This window comes from Entelurus aequoreus, linkage group LG16, assembly GCF_033978785.1.
Source record: "Entelurus aequoreus isolate RoL-2023_Sb linkage group LG16, RoL_Eaeq_v1.1, whole genome shotgun sequence".
Lineage (NCBI taxonomy): Eukaryota > Metazoa > Chordata > Actinopteri > Syngnathiformes > Syngnathidae > Entelurus > Entelurus aequoreus.
The window spans coordinates 48,364,561-48,386,660 of record NC_084746.1 but is presented as its reverse complement, the minus strand read 5'-3'; the positions used below and the strand labels follow the sequence as shown (position 1 = coordinate 48,386,660).

General features: G+C 40.3%; 1 protein-coding gene across 4 annotated transcripts in view; it reads left to right on the top strand.

Annotated features, from left to right (window-relative positions):
* atp1a2a (ATPase Na+/K+ transporting subunit alpha 2a) overlaps positions 1-22,100 on the top strand; it is a 180,544-nt gene that overhangs the window by 139,617 nt on the left and 18,827 nt on the right. For 3 of the 4 annotated variants that reach the window (XM_062023159.1, XM_062023160.1, XM_062023161.1), the window contains 2 exons: positions 2,230-2,384; positions 16,667-16,790. In XM_062023159.1, coding sequence (XP_061879143.1) covers positions 2,230-2,384; positions 16,667-16,790 — 279 coding nt within the window. Of the gene's footprint in view, positions 1-2,229; positions 2,385-15,257; positions 15,346-16,666; positions 16,791-22,100 lie in introns of those variants that run through there. The other variant, XM_062023162.1, reaches the window with a different exon arrangement.

Here is a 22,100-nt window from a genome sequence, read left to right as displayed (position 1 = left end):
ATAATATCGGCAGGCCGATATTATCGGTCGATAAATGCTTTAAAATGTAATATCGGAAATGATCGGTATCGTTTTTTTTATAATCTGTATCGTTTTTTTTTGTTTTTTTTAAATTAAATCAACATAAAAAAACACAAGATACACTTACAATTAGTACACCAACCCAAAAAACCTCCCTCCCCCATTTACACTCATTCACACAAAAGGGTTGTTTCTTTCTGTTATTAATATTCTGGGGCCGTACTTATCAAGCTTCTTAGAATTACTCCTAAGAAGTCTGCTAAGAGTTGACTTAAGAGTAAATAAATTCTTCGCTGAAAGCTGCACTTAAAAGTTAGTTATCAAGCGTCTTACTCACACTTTCAGCGAAGTGTAGGACTGAATCTTAAGTGTCACACTCAGAGCTGAATTACGACATTACTATGTGCCGTAAACGGAATTTTAGGTGACGTCATTTCTGTGTCCATAGAAATGACCAATCACGGAAGGGAATCCCTTGTCTAAGAATAAAGAAATATCTTGGAAATATTTAAGTGGACAATGGGAGTGTATATTTTGACAATAAACTACAAAATAATACAAAACAAACTAGTCCCCGCCGGCACTCACGCTACCGCTCCCTCTCTTCTCTCGCCCACACACTCACTGACGTCACTCACCTCACGGCCACACACATACGCTACTGTCATAACATTTTCTTTCCAATTCATTAATTAGGCAACTAATTTGAAACTGGTGTGGGTGGCTCTATATATACTAGCCCACTGCAGACACATGCAGAAATCAACAAGGAATCGAAAAGTATTAAATCTGTGACAAAAATATAATATCCGCTCTGTCTAAACGATACCGTTTGATCGGCTGCTCGTCATCAAAAAAAACCAAAACATTGTTCCGTTCCCTGAACGTTCGCGCACGTCTCTCTCGCCTCAGTGCCATCCCCTGCTGGCAACTCCTAACCACTTAAGACACCTCTGAAGGTCTCTTAAATATCGTGGAGAGTAGGAGTGATTCTTAGACTTAAGAACGTTGATAAAAAGCTTTTATTCTTAAGTTTGAGAGTAGGACTACATTTCGCAAATTCTCAGGACTTAAGTGTAAAATGGCACTCTAAGAAGCTTGATAAGTACGGCCCCTGGTTCCTACATTATATATCAATATATATCAATACAGTCTGCAAGGGATACAGTCCGTAAGCACACATGATTGTGCGTGCTGCTGGTCCACTAATAGTACTAACCTTTAACAGTTAATTTTACTCATTTTCATTCATTACTAGTTTCTATGTAACTGTTTTTACATTATTTTACTTTCTTTTTTATTCAAGAAAATTTTTTAAATTTATTTCTTATTTTATTTTATTTATTTTTTAAAAAAAGGACCTTATCTTCACCATACCTGCTCGTCCAAATTAGGCATAATAATGTGTTAATTCCATGACTGTATATATCGGTATCGGTTGATATCGGTATCGGTAATTAAGAGTTGGACAATATCGGAATATCGGATATCGGCAAAAAGCCATTATCGGACATCCCTAATTTTATCCTTACCTCAATAAACCGTAGCTCCCCAGTGCCGGCAGCACTCGTGCACCACCCCTATGCTTTATTGTAGGCATGGCACGTTTATGTCGCCAGCTATTTACACAACAAGGTCTGTGTGTACCGCTATACAAGCTGTAAACTGACTACCGTACTGGAGTTTACTTGCTAAAGTATTGTCCCTTGACATGAAACACTGTCATAGGAATACTACTGTGTGCTGGGACAAGTAAATGTCATAGTTTTAGCATGACTAAACTGCATGTGCGTCCTAACCGGCTTTTGCTAATCAAGGTTGTAGTTTTTCCTCCGTAGCTAAATCAGTATATATATTTATTCATAAAAAAAGATCCCAGGTGGCGGCGAGCACAGAGTTTGCATATTTATGATCAGGCCCATTCACTGAGGAGACTTTATGTAAACAACAATATGAACAGCTTTGAAAGAAACACGGCTCAGACTTTCCACAGGAGACTGCCGTTTAATCTAAAGTGGCGATGGCGGCGGCAGCGGCGGCGGCGGCTAATAAAGTCAGTCACTCTGGAGACAAACTGCTTTTTTCAATTTACCTCCAGCCTTTAATGCCGAGAAGTAGGAAATCCCGACTTTCCCACTTCATGGCGATGAATGTTATCCCGCACTACACACTGTACTTACTGTACCACAACCATGCTTCTATCTACAGGTCGGCTCATCTTCGACAACCTGAAAAAGTCCATCGCTTACACGCTGACCAGCAACATCCCGGAAATCTCACCCTTCCTCCTCTTCATCATCGCCAGCGTTCCTCTCCCTCTGGGAACCGTCACCATTCTCTGTATCGATCTGGGCACCGACATGGTGAGTCTCTTCATTTAGATGTTCGATAGCGCCACAGTAGGACCGCCAAACAAGGTTTCAGGTCCGTTTGCACCGATTAGAACCATTTCACTGAAGGCCATGAAGGACATTTGTCTCTCTTTGCTGCTGCTGTTAGCACTCACATATACATAGTACAGTGGCACACAGGCAGCAAAACACGCAACAACGTCCAAACTCTCCGAACACAGAATACACCATAAACTAAATACAACAAGAACATTTCACTATTTAAAAATGCATCAGTTACAAATAAAATAAAATGATGTCTACGCCATTGGCGTTGTTAGGCCTATTTTAGGGGGGCTCAAGCCCCCCTAAAATGTTGTTAAGCCCCCCTAAATAATTTGGTATTAAAAAAAAAATAAAAAAAACTTTTTTTTTTTTTTTTTTTTTTTACAAATACATACCGACATATTCATTATAAAGTGGCCCAAATATTAGTTTAAATAAATAATCATATAACCTGTCATTATTCACTCAATTTCCCCTCACTTCATAGCGTAAGGTAGAGAGCCCCTTTAGTGCGTCGGTATCCAATCCATTCCACTTGTTCATATAGAAAATGCCCACATCACTCAAAATCCAGTCCGCATTTTCTCTGCGACCTTGCTTGCGGTCCTGCAGGTGTACGAAGCACACTAGCACACAGCACTGCAGAACAAGAACCTTGTGTCTGCAATTGTAAATAATTTAGTTTTTAAGTTTTGTGTTTTTTGTGGAATCTATATAAAGTAATATACATTAGCCTATTGTTAAAATAATGAAAACAACATCATTAAATATATTTGTTTTATTGTATTGTTACATTAATAGCTGTTGTATTATTATAGGATGGCTTGTTAAACATTTCATAGGATTTTCAGAGGGTGGAAAAACCAAGACATTTAATATAAAATGTAAAATGAATAAATACATAAAAAGAAAAAGAAAAAAAAATGGTTAAAAGCCATCGTCCCGGGGAGCATTTAATTTCGTCCGGTGCATTTTTTTTACCGTCCCCGGGACGACGGGACTACATTAATCTCAAGCCCTGGAAGTTACATTTTATTGTTTGCATTATTTGTTTCAGCATTGCACTTTGAAGATGGTCCCTCAGCTCTTTGACTGCTTTGGCTCTTTTTCAGATCAGCAGACTAAGTCTTTCTTATTTACAGTATATATAAACGTTTCTCATTTCTATTCAGACTTCCATATATATTTAATTTCCTTCACGGCTTGCCATAATATATATATATAAATATATTATATACAAGCCAAATTATCCAGATCCAGATATTACTTTAATTCAAGTAATTAAGTAATATTTCCAGGGCTTGAATTTACAACCATTTTAGTCACATATGTGCCCAAAATGTAATCTGTGCAACTTCAAAATATTTGGGAACAAACAATTATTGTATTGTGAGCGAAAGTGGTGGCATTAGCCTCTATGTTGTGAAGTAATAACATAGACTCTATGTTATTAATTCACAACATAGAGGCTAATGCCACGACTTTCATTGTGTTTCAGTGTATTTTGAAGGATCATGCAAGTCATTGTTTCTTGTTGATGCTGTAAACAAAATGTCACTGTGCAAACCCATGTTTGTTGTTGTACTGAACACAGATTGAAAATAAACCCACTGAAATAATAATAATAACAATGAATAATTTCTAAGTCTTTGTTAGCCGTTTGGGAAGTTTTGTGCTTGTGCGCTACGTTCGCTCGCATCCTGTGCATCTCCTGGGGGCTAAGCCCCCCCTGTCCTTAAAAGCTAGTGACGCCCCTGGTCTATGCGACATCAAGGCTTGGTTAGCCCAGAATTTTTTAATAATGAATGAGGGAAAAACGGAAATTTCAGTTTTTGGTCCGGCCCTCACTGACTTGGGACCATTGCAAAATTATGTGCGTCCCAAAGTCACCAGCCTTGGCGTCACTATAGACAGCGATTTTAAATTTGACAAACAAGTCAATGGCGTTTTAAAATCGTGTTTTTATCATCTTCGTCTTTTAGCAAAGGTAAAACAGTTTTTATCTTTTAACCTTTTTGAACAAGTCGTGCATGCTTTTATTTCAAGTCGCCTGGACTACTGCAATGCACTTTATGCTGGCATTAGCCAAAAAGCTCTCCCCCGGTTGCAGTTAGTCCAGAACGCGGCAGCACGACTTGTAACAGGGGCCAGGAAACGCGAGTATATAACCCCAATTCTTCAGAGTTTGCACTGGCTCCCTGTTCATTTTAGAATTGATTATAAATCCTTGCTGTTTGTTTTTAAAGCTTTACATGGACTGGCACCTCAGTATATCTCGGACCTCATCCAAATTTACACTCCTGCGCGCGATCTGAGGTCCGAGAGCCAGCTCCAGCTCGTGGTGTCCAGGACGAGACTTAAGACCAGGGGAGACAGGGCCTTCTCTGTGGTCGGCCCTAAGCTCCGGAACACTCTGCCCCTCCATGTTCAAACTGCTCCCACAGTGGAGTGTTTTAAGTCTCGTCTTAAGACCCATTTTTATTCTTTGTCTTTTAACACTACGTGAGTTGTGTGGTCCTCTGTCCTCTGTTGTCCTCTGCTTTTTATTTTTATTTTTTTATTTTATTTTATTTTTTTATTATTATTTTTTTATTATTTTTATTTCTATTTACTGTTTTAATTGGTTTTACCCTTTAAAATCGTTTTTAATCATATTTATTTTTATATTGTTTTTATATTGGTTTTATATTTATTTATTTTTTGTTTTTATTCAGTCATTGGTGGAGCTAAGGATATTTGAATATTGATTTTTAATATTGTTGTGCAGCACTTTGGAAACATTTTTGTTGTTTAAATGTGCTATATCAGGGGTGTCAAAGTCAAATGGACGGAGGGCCAAATAAAAAATTTAGCTACAAGCCGAGGGCCGGACTGTTCGAATGTTCATTGAAAAATTTTTAAATGACGCATATAGTCTAGTGAACCTAATTGAACCTACTGAAAACCTAACAAATATATTCCAATATGATCAGATAAATAAAGCAATATTTTCTTATGGCTCTGTCAGTAATCTTTAATTTTCAACAGACACAAAAGACAAATTTCCTTTATATAAAAATCCCCATAACATGAACATTAAATGAAAGAAACCGGTATTCAAGGCACCATCAGTAGCCTATATTTTCTATTTTAGCAAAAGTGGGCTAAATTTACTTCAAAGAAAAAAACAATAATAGCAATTTTCTATCATCCACTCAACTGAAATATTTTTAAAATATAATTAAATTGAAATACAATAAAATAAAGTGCAAAAATCTATAAATCAAAAACAACACTTTGTTTAAGGAGAAGTAACATGCAGTGAAAACAAATATTAAACTTTAACTTTTAAACTTGAATTGAGTAAAAACTCTAAATATGTGATTGCACAGTAATGTTCACATTAAACCCAACTCGCCTCCCTCCGTGGGAGGGAGGCGAGTTGGGTGCCCGAAACCCCCCGCTGGTTTCGGCCCGCCCCTTGGCGCGCGTGGCACGGCGGGCTCCGCGACCCGACGGCTGGCCCTCGTGGCTTGACGGCGGGCGCGTCCCGACGGGCCGCGCGTAGGGGTCAAACGCAGAAGTCTCAGGGCCTCGTGGTGAGGGGGTGGCCTGCGGGTTTCGGCCCGCTTGACCCCCCCGCTCCGCTTGGCGCGCGCGGCACATGACGGGTTCCGCCACCGACGCTCGGGCTGCAGCCCGACGGTGGTGCGGGCCCGGCGGTGACGCGCGGTTTGGGGAAACAAAGCAGAAGTCTCAGGGCCTCGGGGCCGGGTTTCGGCCCGCCCCCTTGGCGCGCGTGGCACGGCGGGCTCCGCGACTGACGGCCGGGCTGCAGCCCTTCGGCCGGCAGGCGCGTCCCGGCGGGCCGCTCGCCCCCTTTCGGAACCTTGGACCGGCATCCGCTTGGTGCGTGTAAAAGATCTGCGGTCTAAAAAAAAAAAAAAAAAAAAAAAAAAAGATCTGCGGTCTGCGGGCCGGTTCTAATAATAAATCAAGATCATCCCAAGGGCCGTAAAAAACCTTCTCGCGGGCCGGATATGGCCCGCGGGCCTTGACTCTGACATATGTGTGCTATATAAATAAAGTGGATTGGATTGATAAAATAAAACAATCGGTTAAAAAAAATTAATTTATTTTTGTTTCATCTGACATCACATGGACAAAGATAAGACCTTCTGGAGGAAAGTTCTGTGGTCAGATGAAACAAAAATTGAGCTGTTTGGCCACAATACCCAGCAATATGTTTGGAGGAGAAAAGGTGAGGCCTTTAATCACAGGACCACCAGGCCTACCGTCAAGCATGGTGGTGGTAGTATTATGCTCTGGGCCTGTTTTGCTGCCAATGGAACTGGTGCTTTACAGAGAGTAGATGGGACAATGAAAAAGGAGGATTACCTCCAAATTCTTCAGGACAACCTAAAATCATCAGCCCGGAGGTTGGGTCTTGGGCACAGTTGGGTGTTCCAACAGGACAATGACCCCCGAACACACGTCAAATGTGGTAAAGGAATGGCTAGAATCAGGCTAGAATTAAGGTTTTAGAATGTCCTGACTTAAACGTGTGGACAATGCTGAAGAAACAAGTCCAGAAAAGCAACAAAATTAGCTGAACTGCACCAATTTTGTCAAGAGGAGTGGTCAAAAATTCAACCAGAAGCTTGTGGATGGCTACCAAAAGCGCCTTATTGCAGTGAAACTTGCCAAGGGACATGTAAGCAAATATTAACATTGCTGTATGTATACTTTTGACCCAGCAGATTTGCTCACATTTTCAGTAGACCCGTTGTTGTGTTTGCTCAAACGGGCCACCGTAGACTAATGGTTCAAATGTTCCGTTTTTTGTTTTTAACGCAACCCAGCAACATGTATTATTCTTAGCTACATGTTTTATTTTACGCCTTTTTAAAAGCCTACTGAAATGAAATGTTTTTATTTAAACGGGGATAGCAGATCCATTCTATGTGTCATACTTGATCATTTCGCGATATTGCCATATTTTTGCTGAAAGGATTTAGTAGAGAACAACGACGATAAAGATCGCAACTTTTGGTATCTGATAAAAAAAAAAAGCCTTGCCCCTACCGGAAGTAGCGTGACGTAGTCAATTGAAAGGCTCCTCACATTTTCCTATTGTTTTCAACGCAGCTAGAGCGATTCGGACCGAGAAAGCGACGATTACCCCATTAATTTGAGCGAGGATGAAAGATTCGTGGATGAGGAACGTTCGAGTGAAGTACTAGAATGCAGTGCAAGACATATCTTTTTTCGCTCTGACCGTAACTTCGGTACAAGCTGGCTCATTGGATTCCACACTCTCTCCTTTTTCTATTGTGGATCACGGATTTGTATTTTAAACCACCTCGGATACTATATCCTCTTGAAAATGAGAGTCGAGAACGCGAAATGGACATTCACAGTGATTTTTATCTCCACGACAATACATCGACGAAACACTTTAGCTACGGAGCTAACGTGATAGCATCGTGCTTAACTGCATATAGAAACAAAATAAATAAATCCCTGACTGGAAGGATAGACAGAAAATCAACAATACTATTAAACCATGGACATGTAAATACACGGTTAATGCTTTCCAGCCTGGCAAAGGTTAACAATGCTGTTGCTAACGACGCCATTGAAGCTAACTTAGCAACCGGACATCACAGAGCTATGCTAAAAACATTAGCTATCCACCTACGTCAGCCAGCCCTCATCTGCTCATCAACACCCGTGCTCACCTGCGTTCCAGCGAACGACGGTGCGACGAAGGACTTCACCCGATCACAGATGCGGTCGGCGAGACGGAGGAAGTTTAGGTGAGTTCGGCGGTTAACGCGTCTTCTATCCATCTCTGTCTTCCTGGTTGTGTTGCTGTAGTCCGCCGCTAATACACCGATCCCACCTACAACTTTCTTCTTTGCAGTCTCCATTGTCCATTAAACAAATTGCAAAAGATTCACCAACACAGATGTCCAGAATACTGTGGAATTTTGAAATGAAAACAGAGCTTTTTTGTATTGGATTCAATGGGGCACCAATACTTCCGCATCAGCTGATTCCGTCACGCGCATACGTCATCATATCTAGACGTTTTCAACCGGAAGTGTGGCGGGAAATTTAAAAATGCAATTTATAAGTTAACCCGGCCGTATTGGCATGTGTTGCAATGTTAAGATTTCATCATTGATATATAAACTATCAGACTGCGTGGTCGGTAGTAGTGGCTTTCAGTAGGTCTTTAAAGGCCTACTGAAATGATTTTTTTTAATTTAAACGGGAATAGCAGATCCATTCTATGTGTCATACTTGATCATTTCGCGATATTGCCATATTTTTGCTGAAAGGATTTAGTAGAGAAAATCGACGATAAAGTTCGCAACTTTTGCTCGCTGATAAAAAAAAAGCCTTGCCTGTAGCGGAAGTAGCGTGACGTCACAGGAGCTAGTATTCCTCACAATTCCCCGTTGTTTACAATGGAGCGAGAGAGATTCGGACCGAGAAAGTGATGATTACCCCATTAATTTGAGCGAGGATGAAAGATTCGTAGATGAGGAACGTTACAGTGAATGACTTGAGAGGCAGCGATGGACGTATCTTTTTTCGCTCTGACCGTAACTTAGGTACAAGCTGGCTCATTGGATTCCACACTCTCCTTTTTCTATTGTAGATCACAGATTTGTATTTTAAACCACCTGGGATACTATATCCTCTTGAAAATGAGAGTCGAGAACGCGAAATGGACATTTAGTGCCTTTTATCTCCACGACAATACATCGGCGAAATGCTTTAGCTACGAGCTAACGTGATAGCATCTTGCTTTAACTGCATATAGAAACAAAAGAAATAAACCCCTGACTGGAAGGATAGATAGAAAATCAACAATACTATTAAACCGTGGACATGTAACTACACGGTTAATGCTTTCCAGGCTGGCAAAGGTTAACAATGCTGTTGCTAACGACGCCATTGAAGCTAACTTAGCAACCGGACTGCACAGAGCTATGCTAAAAACATTAGCTCTCCACCTACGCCAGCCAGCCCTCATTTGCTCATCAACACCCGTGCTCACCTGCGTTCCAGCGATCGGCAGAAGGACGAAGGACTTCACCCGATGCGTTTGGCAGCCCGGAGACGTAGGAAGTCAAGGTGAAGTCGGCGGCTAGCGCGGCTAGCGCGGCTAGCGCGGCTAGCGCAGCTAGCGCGGCTAGCGCTCCAACAAAGTCCTCCTGGTTGTGTTGCTGTAGTCCGCTGCTAATACACCGATCCCACCTACAACTGTCTTCTTTGCAGCCTTCATTGTTCATTAAAAAAATTGCAAAAGATGTCCAGAATACTGTGGAATTATGAAATGAAAACAGAGCTTTTTGTATAGGATTCTACGGGGTACCATAACTTCCGTTACTCGGACTTCGTCACGCGCATACGTCATCATACCGCAATGTTTCAGCCGGATATTTCCCGGGAATTTTAAAATGTCACTTTATAAGTTAACCCGGCCGTATTGGCATGTGTTGCAATGTTAAGATTTCATCATTGATATATAAACTATCAGACTGCGTGGTCGCTAGTAGTGGCTTTCAGTAGGCCTTTAAATGTCATTTTTAACCCAAGAACATGGCATCCAGTGGGCCATTAACAAAGCAATGCTAATTGCGGTCTAATTAGAGTGACCGCAACCTGCGACACCGAAGGTAAAACAAAACAAACCGCTGTCACTGAGATTAGTGATGGGCCGTCCATTAGCTGGAGCGCAACAAAGAGTGTCAGACACTTCTGTTCACATTTGCATCCTGACTCTGCATTCATATTCAGACGCCAGTCTCTCCATTGTGCTCCTCGTGTCACCAACGTCTGGAGGGCGTAAGCCATCACGGCGGAAGAAAAGAAACACAAGATGGGATTAGTCACCCGGTCTTCTTTAGTTTTGATTTTCTCCTCACTCACAGACTCTTACTTAGACGTCTGTGCAGGCGGCAAAGAAGCAGAAACATTCCACGTGTGACAGAGCACTTGCAAAAAGATAACAAGCAGCTGTCAATTAGAGACCAAATCCATCCCAGCTCTTCTTCGCAGGTGAACTTGTGTGTTTCTTCTTAACAGCAGGACATTTGTTCTTGTTGGTAAATATTTGCTCCGCAGACTCAGATCAAAGTCATCTCCGGGGAAGAGACGAGTCAAATTTGAAACGCATCTAAATTGTGCACCAGGTTTGCATAAAGAAAAAAAAAACCGGCGTCTTCAAAGTAAAACGTCGGTATGACGGGGAGAAGTGCTGGCGGAGCACACAGCTGGACGTCCACTTTGAAGAGTTGCAGAATGCTGGAATAGGACAGGATCAGATTGAGTTAATTCATCCCACAATGGGGAAATTCTATGGTTGCGGTGCAGATTTTAGATGCAGTGACAAAAGTAAAAGGTAATAAAAATCAATGAAAAAGTAAAAAATGAGTAATAAATAGAGATGTCCGATAATGGCTTTTTTGCCGATATTCCGATATTGTCCAACTCTTAATGACCGATACCGATATCAATCGATACCGATATATATACAGTTGTGGAATTAACACATTATTATGCCTAATTTTGTTGTGATTCCCCGCTGGATGCATTAAACAATGTAACAATGTTTTCCAAAATAAGAGAACAACTTCAACTCAAGTTATGGAAAAAAATGCAGTGGGAAGTCACAAAGTGCATTATTTGTTTTTAACATGCCTCAAAACAGCAGCTTGGAATTTGGGACATGCTCTCCCTGAGAGAGCATGAGGAGGTTGAGGTGGGCGGGGTTAGGGGGGGTGGGGTTGAGGTGGGGGGGTAAGGGGTAGCGGGGGGTGTATATTGTAGCGTCCCGGAAGTGTTAGTGCTGCAAAGGGGTTCTGGGTAGAGATGTCTGATAATATCGGCCTGCCGATATTATCGGCCGATATATGCGTTAAAATGTAATATTGGAAATTATCGGTATCGGTTTTTTTATTATCGGTATCGGTTTTTTTGTTGTTGTTTTTTTTTATTTTTTTTTTATTAAATCAACATAAAAAACACAAGATACACTTACAATTAGTGCACCAACCCAAAAAACCTCCCTCCCCCATTTACACTCATTCACACAAAAGGGTTGTTTCTTTCTGTTATTAATATTCTGGTTCCTACATTATATATCAATATATATCAATACAGTCTGCAAGGGATACAGTCCGTAAGCACACATGATTGTGCGTGCTGCTGCTCCACTAATAGTACTAACCTTTAACAGTTAATTTTACTCATTTTCATTCATTACTAGTTTCTATGTAACTGTTTTTATATTGTTGTACTTTCTTTTTTATTCAAGAAAATGTTTTTAATTTATTTATCTTATTTTACTAATTTTAAAAAAAAGTACCTTATCTTCACTATACCTGGTTGTCCAAATTAGGCATAATAATGTGTTAATTCCACGACTGCATATATCGGTTGATATCGGTATCGGTTGATATCGGTATCGGTAATTAAAGAGTTGGACAATATCGGAATATCGGATATTGGCAAAAAGCCATTATCGGACATCCCTAGTTCTGGGTATTTGTTCTGTTGTGTCTATGTTGTGTTACGGTGCGAATGTTCTCCAGAAATGTGTTTGTCATTCTTGTTTGGTGTGGGTTCACAGTGTGGCGCATATTTGTAACAGTGTTAAAGTTGTTTATACGTCCACCCTCAGTGTGACCTGTATGGCTGTTGATCAAGTATGCGTTGCATTCACTTGTGAGTGTGTGAAAAGCCGTAGATATTATGTGACTGGGCCGGCACGCAAAGGCAGTGCCTTGAAGGTTTATTGGCGCTCTGTACTTCTCCCTACGTCCGTGTACACAGCGGCGTTTTAAAAAGTCATACATTTTACTTTTTGAAACCGATACCGATCATTTTGAAACCGATACCGATAATTTCCGATATTACATTATAAAGCATTTATCGTCCGATAATATCGGACTGCCGATATTATCGGACATCCCTAGTAATAAATAATACATATTGCACACTACACGAGTGCACTATGCACTATCTTAAAGGCCTACTGAAAGCCACTACTACCGACCACGCAGTCTGATAGTTTATATATCAATGATGAAATCTTAACATTATAACACATGCCAATACGGCCGGGTTAACTTATAAAGTGACATTTTAAATTTGCCGCTAAACTTCCGGTTCGAAACGCCTCTGAGGATGACGTATGCGTGTGACGTAGCCCGGCGAACACGGGTATGCCTTCCACATTGAAGCCGATACGAAAGAGCTCTGTTTTCATTTCATAATTCCACAGTATTCTGGACATCTGTGTTCGTGAATCTGTTTCAATCATGTTCATTGCATTATGGAGAAGGAAGCCGAGCAAGCAAAGAAGAAAGTTGTCGGTGCGAAATGGACGTATTTTTCGAACGTAGTCAGCCACAACAGTACACAGCCGGCGCTTCTTTGTTTACATTCCCGAAAGATGCAGTCAAGATGGAAGAACTCGGATAACAGAGACTCTAACCAGGAGGACTTTTGATTTGGATACACAGACGCCTGTAGAGAACTGGGACAACACAGACTCTTACCAGGATTACTTTGATTTGGATGACAAAGACGCAGATGTGCTACTGTGAGTATGCAGCTTTGGCTTTTTTTTGCGTATGTACGTAACTTTTTTAAAATATATAAGCTTTATGAACCTTGGGTTAGGTGAACGGTCTTTTGGGCTGAGTGATTGTGTGTGTTGATCATGTGTTTGAATTGTATTGGCGTGTTCTATGGAGCTAGGAGCTAGCAGAGGAGCTAGGAGCTAGCATAACACGTACCGTACCGTACGTGCGCGTCACGTACGTAACTTTTTAAAAATATATAAGCTTTATGAACCTTGGGTTAGGTGAACGGTCTTTTGGGCTGAGTGATTGTGTGTGTTGATCAGGTGTTTGAATTGTATTGGCGTGTTCTATGGAGCTAGGAGCTAGCAGAGGAGCTAGGAGCTAGCATAACAAACACGCAGGTGTTATTATGCAGGATTAATTTGTGGCATATTAAATATAAGCCTGGTTGTGTTGTGGCTAATAGAGTATATATATGTCTTGTGTTTATTTACTGTTGTAGTCATTCCCAGCTGAATATCAGGTACCGTGAGTATGCAGCCTTGGCTGCTAAACATTCGATAACTTGACCGTATGTGCGCGTCACGTACGTAACTTTTTAAAAATATATAAGCTTTATGAACCTTGGGTTAGGTAAACGGTCTTTTGGGCTGAGTGATTGTGTGTGTTGATCAGGTGTTTGAATTGTATTGGCGTGTTCTATGGAGCTAGGAGCTAGCAGAGGAGCTAGGAGCTAGCATAACAAACACGCAGGTGTTTTTATGCAGGATTAATTTGTGGCATATTAAATATAAGCCTGGTTGTGTTGTGGCTAATAGAGTATATATATGTCTTGTGTTTATTTACTGTTGTAGTCATTCCCAGCTGAATATCAGGTCACCCCCGGCTCTCACAGCATCTTCCCTATCTGAATAGCTTCAACTCCCCACTAGTCCTTCACTTGCACTTTACTCATCCACAAATCTTTCATCCTCGCTCAAATTAATGGGGAAATTGTCGCTTTCTCGGTCCGAATCTCTCTCACTTCATGCGGCCATCATTGTAAACAATAGGGAACTTTGCGTATATGTTCAACTGACTACGTCACGCTACTTCCGGTAGGTGCAAGCCTTTTTTTTATCAGATACCAAAAGTTGCAATCTTTATCGTCGTTGTTCTATACTAAATCCTTTCAGCAAAAATATGGCAATATCGCGAAATGATCAAGTATGACACATAGAATAGATCTGCTATCCCCGTTTGAATAAAAAAAATTCATTTCAGTAGGCCTTTAACACCTTGTGGCTTGTGCAGCCCTCGTGATTCAGGGCTATGTAAATACACTTTGATGGATTGGTTAATTGATGTAAATCAGACATTTTTTACCTTTATTTATTGTATTATTTTTAATTAATGTATTTATGAATTTTTTAAAATTTGTTTATATTTTTATTAAGAAAACTTTTTTTTTGTTTCGTTACTGTTTTGTAGGAAAATAAGGGACAGGTAGTTGGGCGTGAGGTGGGACTGGTGCAATGGACGTGGAGTGGGTCTAGTTAATAGTGTGAGAGTCCAGTCCATAGCGGGGCCAGCAGGGGATCATCTTGAGTGGAGACAAGTCAGCAGCACAGAGACGTCCCCAACTGATGCACAGATGAGTGCATCAGGGTCCCGACTTTGAACAGCTAGCGCCTCATCTGTGGCCACCTAATAACCTTTTCACGCGGGAGAGGGGGGCAGAGCAGAAAAGAGACGGCAGATCAACTAGTCTAAAAGGGGGCTCTATTTAAAGGCTATTGTATACAAATTAGTTTTAAGATGGAACTTAAATACCATATTTTTCGGACTATAAGTCGCAATTTTTTTCATAGTTTGGCCGGGGGTGCGACTTATACTCAGGAGCGACTTATGTGTGGAATTATTAACACATTACCGTAAAATATCAAATAATATTATTTGTAGCTCAATCACGTAAGAGACTAGACCAGGGGTCGGCAACCCGCGGCTCTAGAGCCGCATGTGGCTCTTTAGCGCCGCCCTAGTGGCTCTCTGGAGCTTTTTCAAAAATGGAAAAAGATGAGGGGAAAAAAATATATTTTTTGTTTTAATATGGTTTCTGTAGGAGGACAAACATGACACAAACCTCCCTAATTGTTATAAAGCACACTGTTTATATTAAACATGCTTCACTGATTCTAATATTTGGCGAGCGCCGTTTCGTCCTACTAATTTTGGCGGTCCTTGAACTCACCGCAGTTTGTTTACATAACTTTCTCCGACTTTCTAGGACGTGTTTTATGCCACTTCTTTTTCTGTCTCATTTTGTCCGCCAAACTTTTAAGGTTGTGCATGAATGCACCAAGGTGAGTTTTGTTGATGTTATTGACTTAATGTGTGGAGTGCTAATCAGACATATTTGGTCACTGCAAGCTAATCGATGCTAACATGCTATTTAGGCTAGCTATATGTACATATTGCATCATTATGCCTCATTTGTAGCTATATTTGAGGTCATTTCGTTTCCTTTAAGTCCTCTTAATTCAATTTATATCTCATGACACACTATCTGTATGTAATATGGCTTTTAATTTTTTGCGGCTCCAGACAGATTTGTTTTTGAATTTTTGGTCGAATATGGCTCTTTCAACATTTTGGGTTGCCGACCCCTGGACTAGACGTATAAGATTTCATGGGATTTAGCGATTAGGAGTGACAGATTGTTTGGTAAACGTATAGCATGTTCTATATGTTATAGTTATTTGAATGACTCTTACCATAATATGTTACGTTAACCTACCAGGCACGTTCTATAACGTACACTTATTCAGCCTGTTGTTCACTATTCTTTATTTATTTTAAATTGCCTTTCAAATGTCGTTTCTTGGTGTTGGCTTTTATCAAATACATTTCCCCCAAAAAATGCGACTTATACTCCAGTGCGACTTATATATGTTTTTTTCCTTCTTTATTATGCATTTTCGGCCGGTGCGACTTATACTCCGGAGCGACTTATACTCTGAAAAATACGGTACATAATTTTTTGGGAAAAATGTACTTACTTTTTTTTGTCCAATTCGTTTTTCGGGGGCCATTTGGAACTCATTTCTGATGAAAACCGATGTGCCACGATATAAGTCATTCATTAGTATTCATGATGTACCCATCAATACAGTATTATGTATGTTGTGGAATGTGCGGCACGCTTGTGAAAACACAAGTGTGCACGAAGATGTTTAAAAAAAAAAAGCAGTATGTTTTCACTAGGCTGGTTTGAGGGCAGCAGAGTGCCAGCGTCACGTCAGCTTGGATTTGTCGACCGCAGTGAATGAGTCCACCTTAAATCCACCTTAAGTCGCAGAGATTTCCTGCTCTGAGTCCCACATATTGCCGGCCTGCCTTCTCGCTGAAATCAGCCAATATCAAGTCTTTATTACACGGACCTTTCTTGCCCTTCTGTTTTACGAGTGAATTAAAAACCGCCATCAGTCTCTCGTCTGTTGTTGCTTCGGCTCCTTATTTTCATCATGGCCCCCAAACCCCCCCTTCCTTCCACGACGTTAAGGTGACAAATGATTACAATGGCGTCCCCCTCTGCCTTTTGTCTGCTCTGCTTTTGTACCGATGCCAAATAATTCTCATGGCTCTGTACGAGATGCTTTATCTTTCTCACCCTCCTTCTTCCAGGTTCCTGCTATCTCGCTGGCCTATGAGACGGCGGAGAGCGACATCATGAAGCGACAACCCAGGAACCCCCAAACAGACAAGCTGGTCAATGAACGACTCATCAGCATGGCCTACGGACAGATAGGTTTGTCTTTTAAACAGTGTGATGCCATTATACCATATAACAGGGGTGTCAAAAGTATGGCCTGGGGGCCATTTGTGGCCCCAAGACTCACTCTACAGACAAAATAAACATGTCCTGGATTTGAAGATTACACCAAAAAAATGGCCCAAATCACCCTAAAAGGCTGACTACCTATGCACCTTACTGTACACTAGGGTTCTACGGTATACCGGTATTAGTATAGTACCACGATACTAATGATAATAATAAGTCTCTGAAACGTACCCCGAAGTCACGCCATGTCATTGCTGGTTTTACGGGCAGAGGAGCATGTTCGGCAGCGCACGATCACAGAGTACTTACAAGCAGAGACAGTGTGTAGACAGAAAAGGGAGAACGGACGCATTTTGGCTTAAAAAAACAAACGATAAAGGTGAAGTTATAACACTAAAACGCCCTCAGAAAGAGGTGCTTTAAGACATGGCTAGCTAGCTAGCGGCTAAGTGTTTTGGCTACTTCTAAATCACTAATCCCGGTCTCCATGGCGACAAATAAAATACGTTTCTTACGGGTATCATCCCTGCAGGACGAGGAATAGCTAAACATGCTTCACTACACACCGTCGACCGGCATCAAAATGTAAACAAACGCCATGGGTTTGTTTACACCTAACATCCACTGTAATTATATCAAGTACAGGCACGTATCTAGTCGATACTACCATGAATGAATGTTTATAACTGAATAAATTTACATATGCATAAAAATGTGTTCTCTTTTTTAATGAATTAAGAAATGTTTATGACAAACTTTTTCCAAAACACAATATATAATGTGAGATATAACAGGGTTAATGCATACATGTATCATTTGTTTTCAAAACGGTTACAAAAAAAGTGGGACCCCAAAAATGTACTGTGGGACCCCATTTTTATGACTCGGACAATTCCTAACCCCAACACTGATGGAGTATTGGTACGTGCAAAACAGCAGCAGGTGGCTGTGGCCTGCAGGCCGGTTCTAATACTAATCAAATATCATCCCGGGGGCCATAGATATTGACCATTTGTATCTTATTTACTGCCACATTTGATTGTTTCCTTAATAAAAACAAGTTACTTAAAAAATAAATAAATATAGGAACTGGCCAGTCCTTTGAACGGCTCTTTTAAAGGAACGGCTCCTCGAGATCAGGCTCCCTTTAAAGAGCCATAAATCCCGTCTCCAGTGCACGACACCAGCAGTTGTACTTGACTGTAGGCAAGGCACAATAATCTTGTTACTCGCTTGTGTTGCCAGGTATTTCGACAATAATGTTTGTGTGTTAACTCATTTCCCGTGGCTATTAAATCTATACTGCTGTACAAGCTGCACACTGACTACTCATAAGTACTATGACAAGTAAAAAAACCTGATTATCCGCCCTTTGCTTTGAGACTAAACAACATTATTAATACATCTATATAATGTCACACCATTTAAAATGTCTTACCAATCAGAAAGGGGTAAGATGGATTTTTCATGCCCATTCCTGTCAATTTCCACACAGCTCTCTTCTCATTGGGCCCCATTCAGGAATAAGTTCCTAACTTTTCCTCTTATCTTTCTTCCTAAGTGATTTCCTAAGAGGAGTCCATTCAAATTCATGACGTGTTCTTAAACGCCCAAATTGTTCCCACCTGCTGTTCTGAAGTTGCTGAATGCCAAATGGTTAGCACGTGCGTGTTTATCATAATTTGCATATAAACACGCCCTTATTTCCCCAATATGCATACGTAAACGTCCTTAATTTCCCATATAAGGGCACCATTTCGGCGGAAAAAGCGAACATAAGACACACGGAGAAAACAAAAACAGATTACAGGAGAGAAATTCGTATTATCCCGCGGGGGGGGGAAATACATCATGTCAAAACATAAGTTTAAGAAAGGGGGGACTGCTGAGGTAGCCTAAAGCGTTCAAATAAATATTCGTCACTTCGGGCAAATAGGTCTACATCAGGGGTCACCAACGCGGTGCCCGCGGGCACCAGGTCCCCCGTAAGGACCAGATGGCCTGTTCTAAAAATAGCTCAAATAGCAGCACTTACCAGTGAGCTGCCTCTATTTTTTAAATTGTATTTATTTACTAACAAGCTGGTCTCGCTTTGCCCGACATTTTTAATTCTAAGAGAGACAAAACTCAAATAGAATTTGAAAATCCAAGAAAATATTTTAAAGACTTGGTCTTCTTTTGTTTAAATAAATTCATAATTTTTTTTACTTTGCTTCTTATAACTTTCAGAAAGACAATTTTAGAGAAAAAATACAACCTTAAAAATAATTTTAGGATTTTTAAACACATATACCTTTTTACCTGTTATATTCCTTCCTCTTCTTTCCTGACAATTTAAATCAATGTTCAAGTAAATTATTTTTTTTTATTGTAAAGAATAATAAATACATTTTAATTTAATTTTTCATTTTAGCTTCTGTTTTTTCGACAAAGAATATTTGTGATATATTTCTTCAAACTTATTATGATTAAAATTCAAAAAAATTATTCTGGCAAATCCAGAAAATCTGTAGAATCAAATTTAAATCTTATTTCAAAGTCTTTTGAATTTCTTTTAACATTTTTGTTCTGGAAAATCTAGAAGAAATAATGATTTGTCTTTGTTAGAAATATAGCTTGGTCCAATTTGTTATATATTCTAACAAAGTGTAGATTGGATTTTAACCAATTTAAAACATATCATGAAAATTCTAAAATTAATCTTAATCAGGAAAAATTACTAATGATGTTCCATAAATTATTTTTTAAATTTTTTCAAAAAGATTCGAATTAGCTAGTTTTTCTCTTCTTTTTTTCGGTTGAATTTTGAATTTTAAAGAGTCGAAATTGAAGATAAACTATGTTTCAAAATTTAATTGTCATTTTTTTTCGTGTTTTCTCCTCTTTTAAACCGTTCAATTAAGTGTAAATATCATTAATTATTAATAATAACAGAGAGTTAAAGGTAAATTGAGCAAATTGGCTATTTCTGGCAATTTATTTAAGTGTGTATCAAACTGGTAGCCCTTCGCATTAATCACTACCCACGAAGTAGCTCTTGGTTTCAAAAAGGTTGGTGACCCCTGGTCTACATGGTCTTGAAATATGCGCTCCCTCCCCAGGGCACGATCTGCGGCATCTTGCAGTAGCAGCAAAAGTGTGTGTGTGTGTGTGTGTGTGTGTGAATTTTGTTCTTACCTACGAACAAATCCCAGCAAAAATTTCCTTAAAAACTTCGTCAGTGGGCCTAAGAACAACATTAGTTCTTAAGAACGGTTGCTGAATGGGGCCCAATGTCCTGATATTTACGGCGACCATATTCCTCTCAATCGCGCTCTTCTTTCCCTGCTTGCAGCTTCAGTCGATGTCTTTTATCTCCATGGCTTTATATGGTGTGGGAATAGTTCAAAAATGATAAAAAAAAATAAAAGGATGGCAACATTTCATAGGCTTTTAAATAGGTCAAAAAAATGGCAGCACTCGGGTTTAAAGATGAACGCACGTCTTATTTCAAGAGGAGGCGCACGGCAGGAGCTCCTCGTGTCTCCAAAACCAGAAGGAGTTGAAGCGTTTGCAGATGATGTGATGCAGAGTGACACGCCGCGACAGAGGAGGTCTTAAATTCAGCTCGGCGCCGGCGTCAGCCTCCATAAAAAAGAGAGACAAACAATATTCTGCCCTCTCGGAGCGGTGTTAAAATGTGTCAACATAAAACACTGACCCGCTTTTTACAACGTCTAAATGAAAAGATTAATCATGGGTGCTTGAACTGGACTCCGCGTGAAAGCTGCGTTCACACTTCTTAATGCGGGGTACTAGTCCAGTCAGAAAACGGCTGGTCTGGTGGGCTGTAAAACATAATCTATGCATAATCATGAACCACCATGCCTGTTCTGTAGACCACAAGGAAGTGATTAAATGGAGCAAAAAAAATCAAAAATGACCCCGTTGATTAACAGACTGATTTACGTTCCGACCTTCACCTGTGGTCAAGAGGTTTGGGTAGTGACCGAAAGATCAAGGTCGTGAACACAAGCGTTCCGATCGAGTTTCCTTCGTAGGATGGCTGGATGTCAGGTTCAAACACTGACGACATCTATTAAACAGACGAGAAGCAAGGAATCATGCAGAGACACAGTTCAATTTGGCTCAATGAGGAGACACGTGTTTTGGGCTGTATTCTAGTTACAGATCCAAACTACGTTCAAAAAGTCCAGCCCGCGTGCTTCCTCTATTTATTTGGGAGGTCCCTGGTTACATCACTGAAGCTGTCGCTGAGGGAAGGGGGTAATCTCGACAACTCCATTTAGACACAATATATGATTATACAAAAATGCAAATGTGTTGACGCTGGTGATATCGCCTTGTCTCTGCTCTGTCTGCGTCACGGCGGTGTTCGGCCTTGGCAGTCAGCAGGCCGTTCCTGGACACAGACACTGGTACCAGACTGGCTTGCAATCTTTTGGATTGCCAGCTTTGCACAGACAAAAAAAAAATACCACTTCAGCACAATTGACAATAATTATAGCAACAGCTCTTAAGCATAAAAGTTGTGTGATAATATATACATACACTACCGTTCAAAAGTTTGGGGTCACATTGAAATGCTCTTATTTTTGAAGGAAAAGCACTGTACTTTTCAATGAAGATAACTTTAAACTAGTCTTAACTTTAAAGAAATACACTTTATACATGGCTAATGTGGTAAATGACTATTCTAGCTGCAAATGTCTGGTTTTTGGTGCAATATCTACATAGGTGTATAGAGGCCCATTTCCAGCAACTATCACTCCAGTGTTCTAATGGTACAATGTGTTTGCTCATTGGCTCAGAAGGCTAATTGATGATTAGAAAACCCTTGTGCAATCATGTTCACACATCTGAAAACAGTTTAGCTCGTTACAGAAGCTACAAAACTGACCTTCCATTGAGCAGATTGAGTTTCTGGAGCATCACATTTGTGGGGTCAATTAAACGCTCAAAATGGCCAGAAAAAGAGAACTTTCATCTGAAACTCGAAAGTCTATTCTTGTTCTTAGAAATGAAGGCTATTCCACAAAATTGTTTGGGTGACCCCAAACTTTTGAACGGTAGTGTAATTATTCTAACTGGACTCCACTTAAGGGACAGAGCTGGACTCCGCGTGAAAGCTGCGTTCACACTTCTTCATGTGGGATACTAGTCCAGTTAGAAAACGGCTGGTCTGGTAGGATGTAAAACAATAATCTATGCATAATCATGAACCACCATGCATGTTCTGTAGACCACAAGGAAGTGATTAAATGTAGCAAAAAAAAT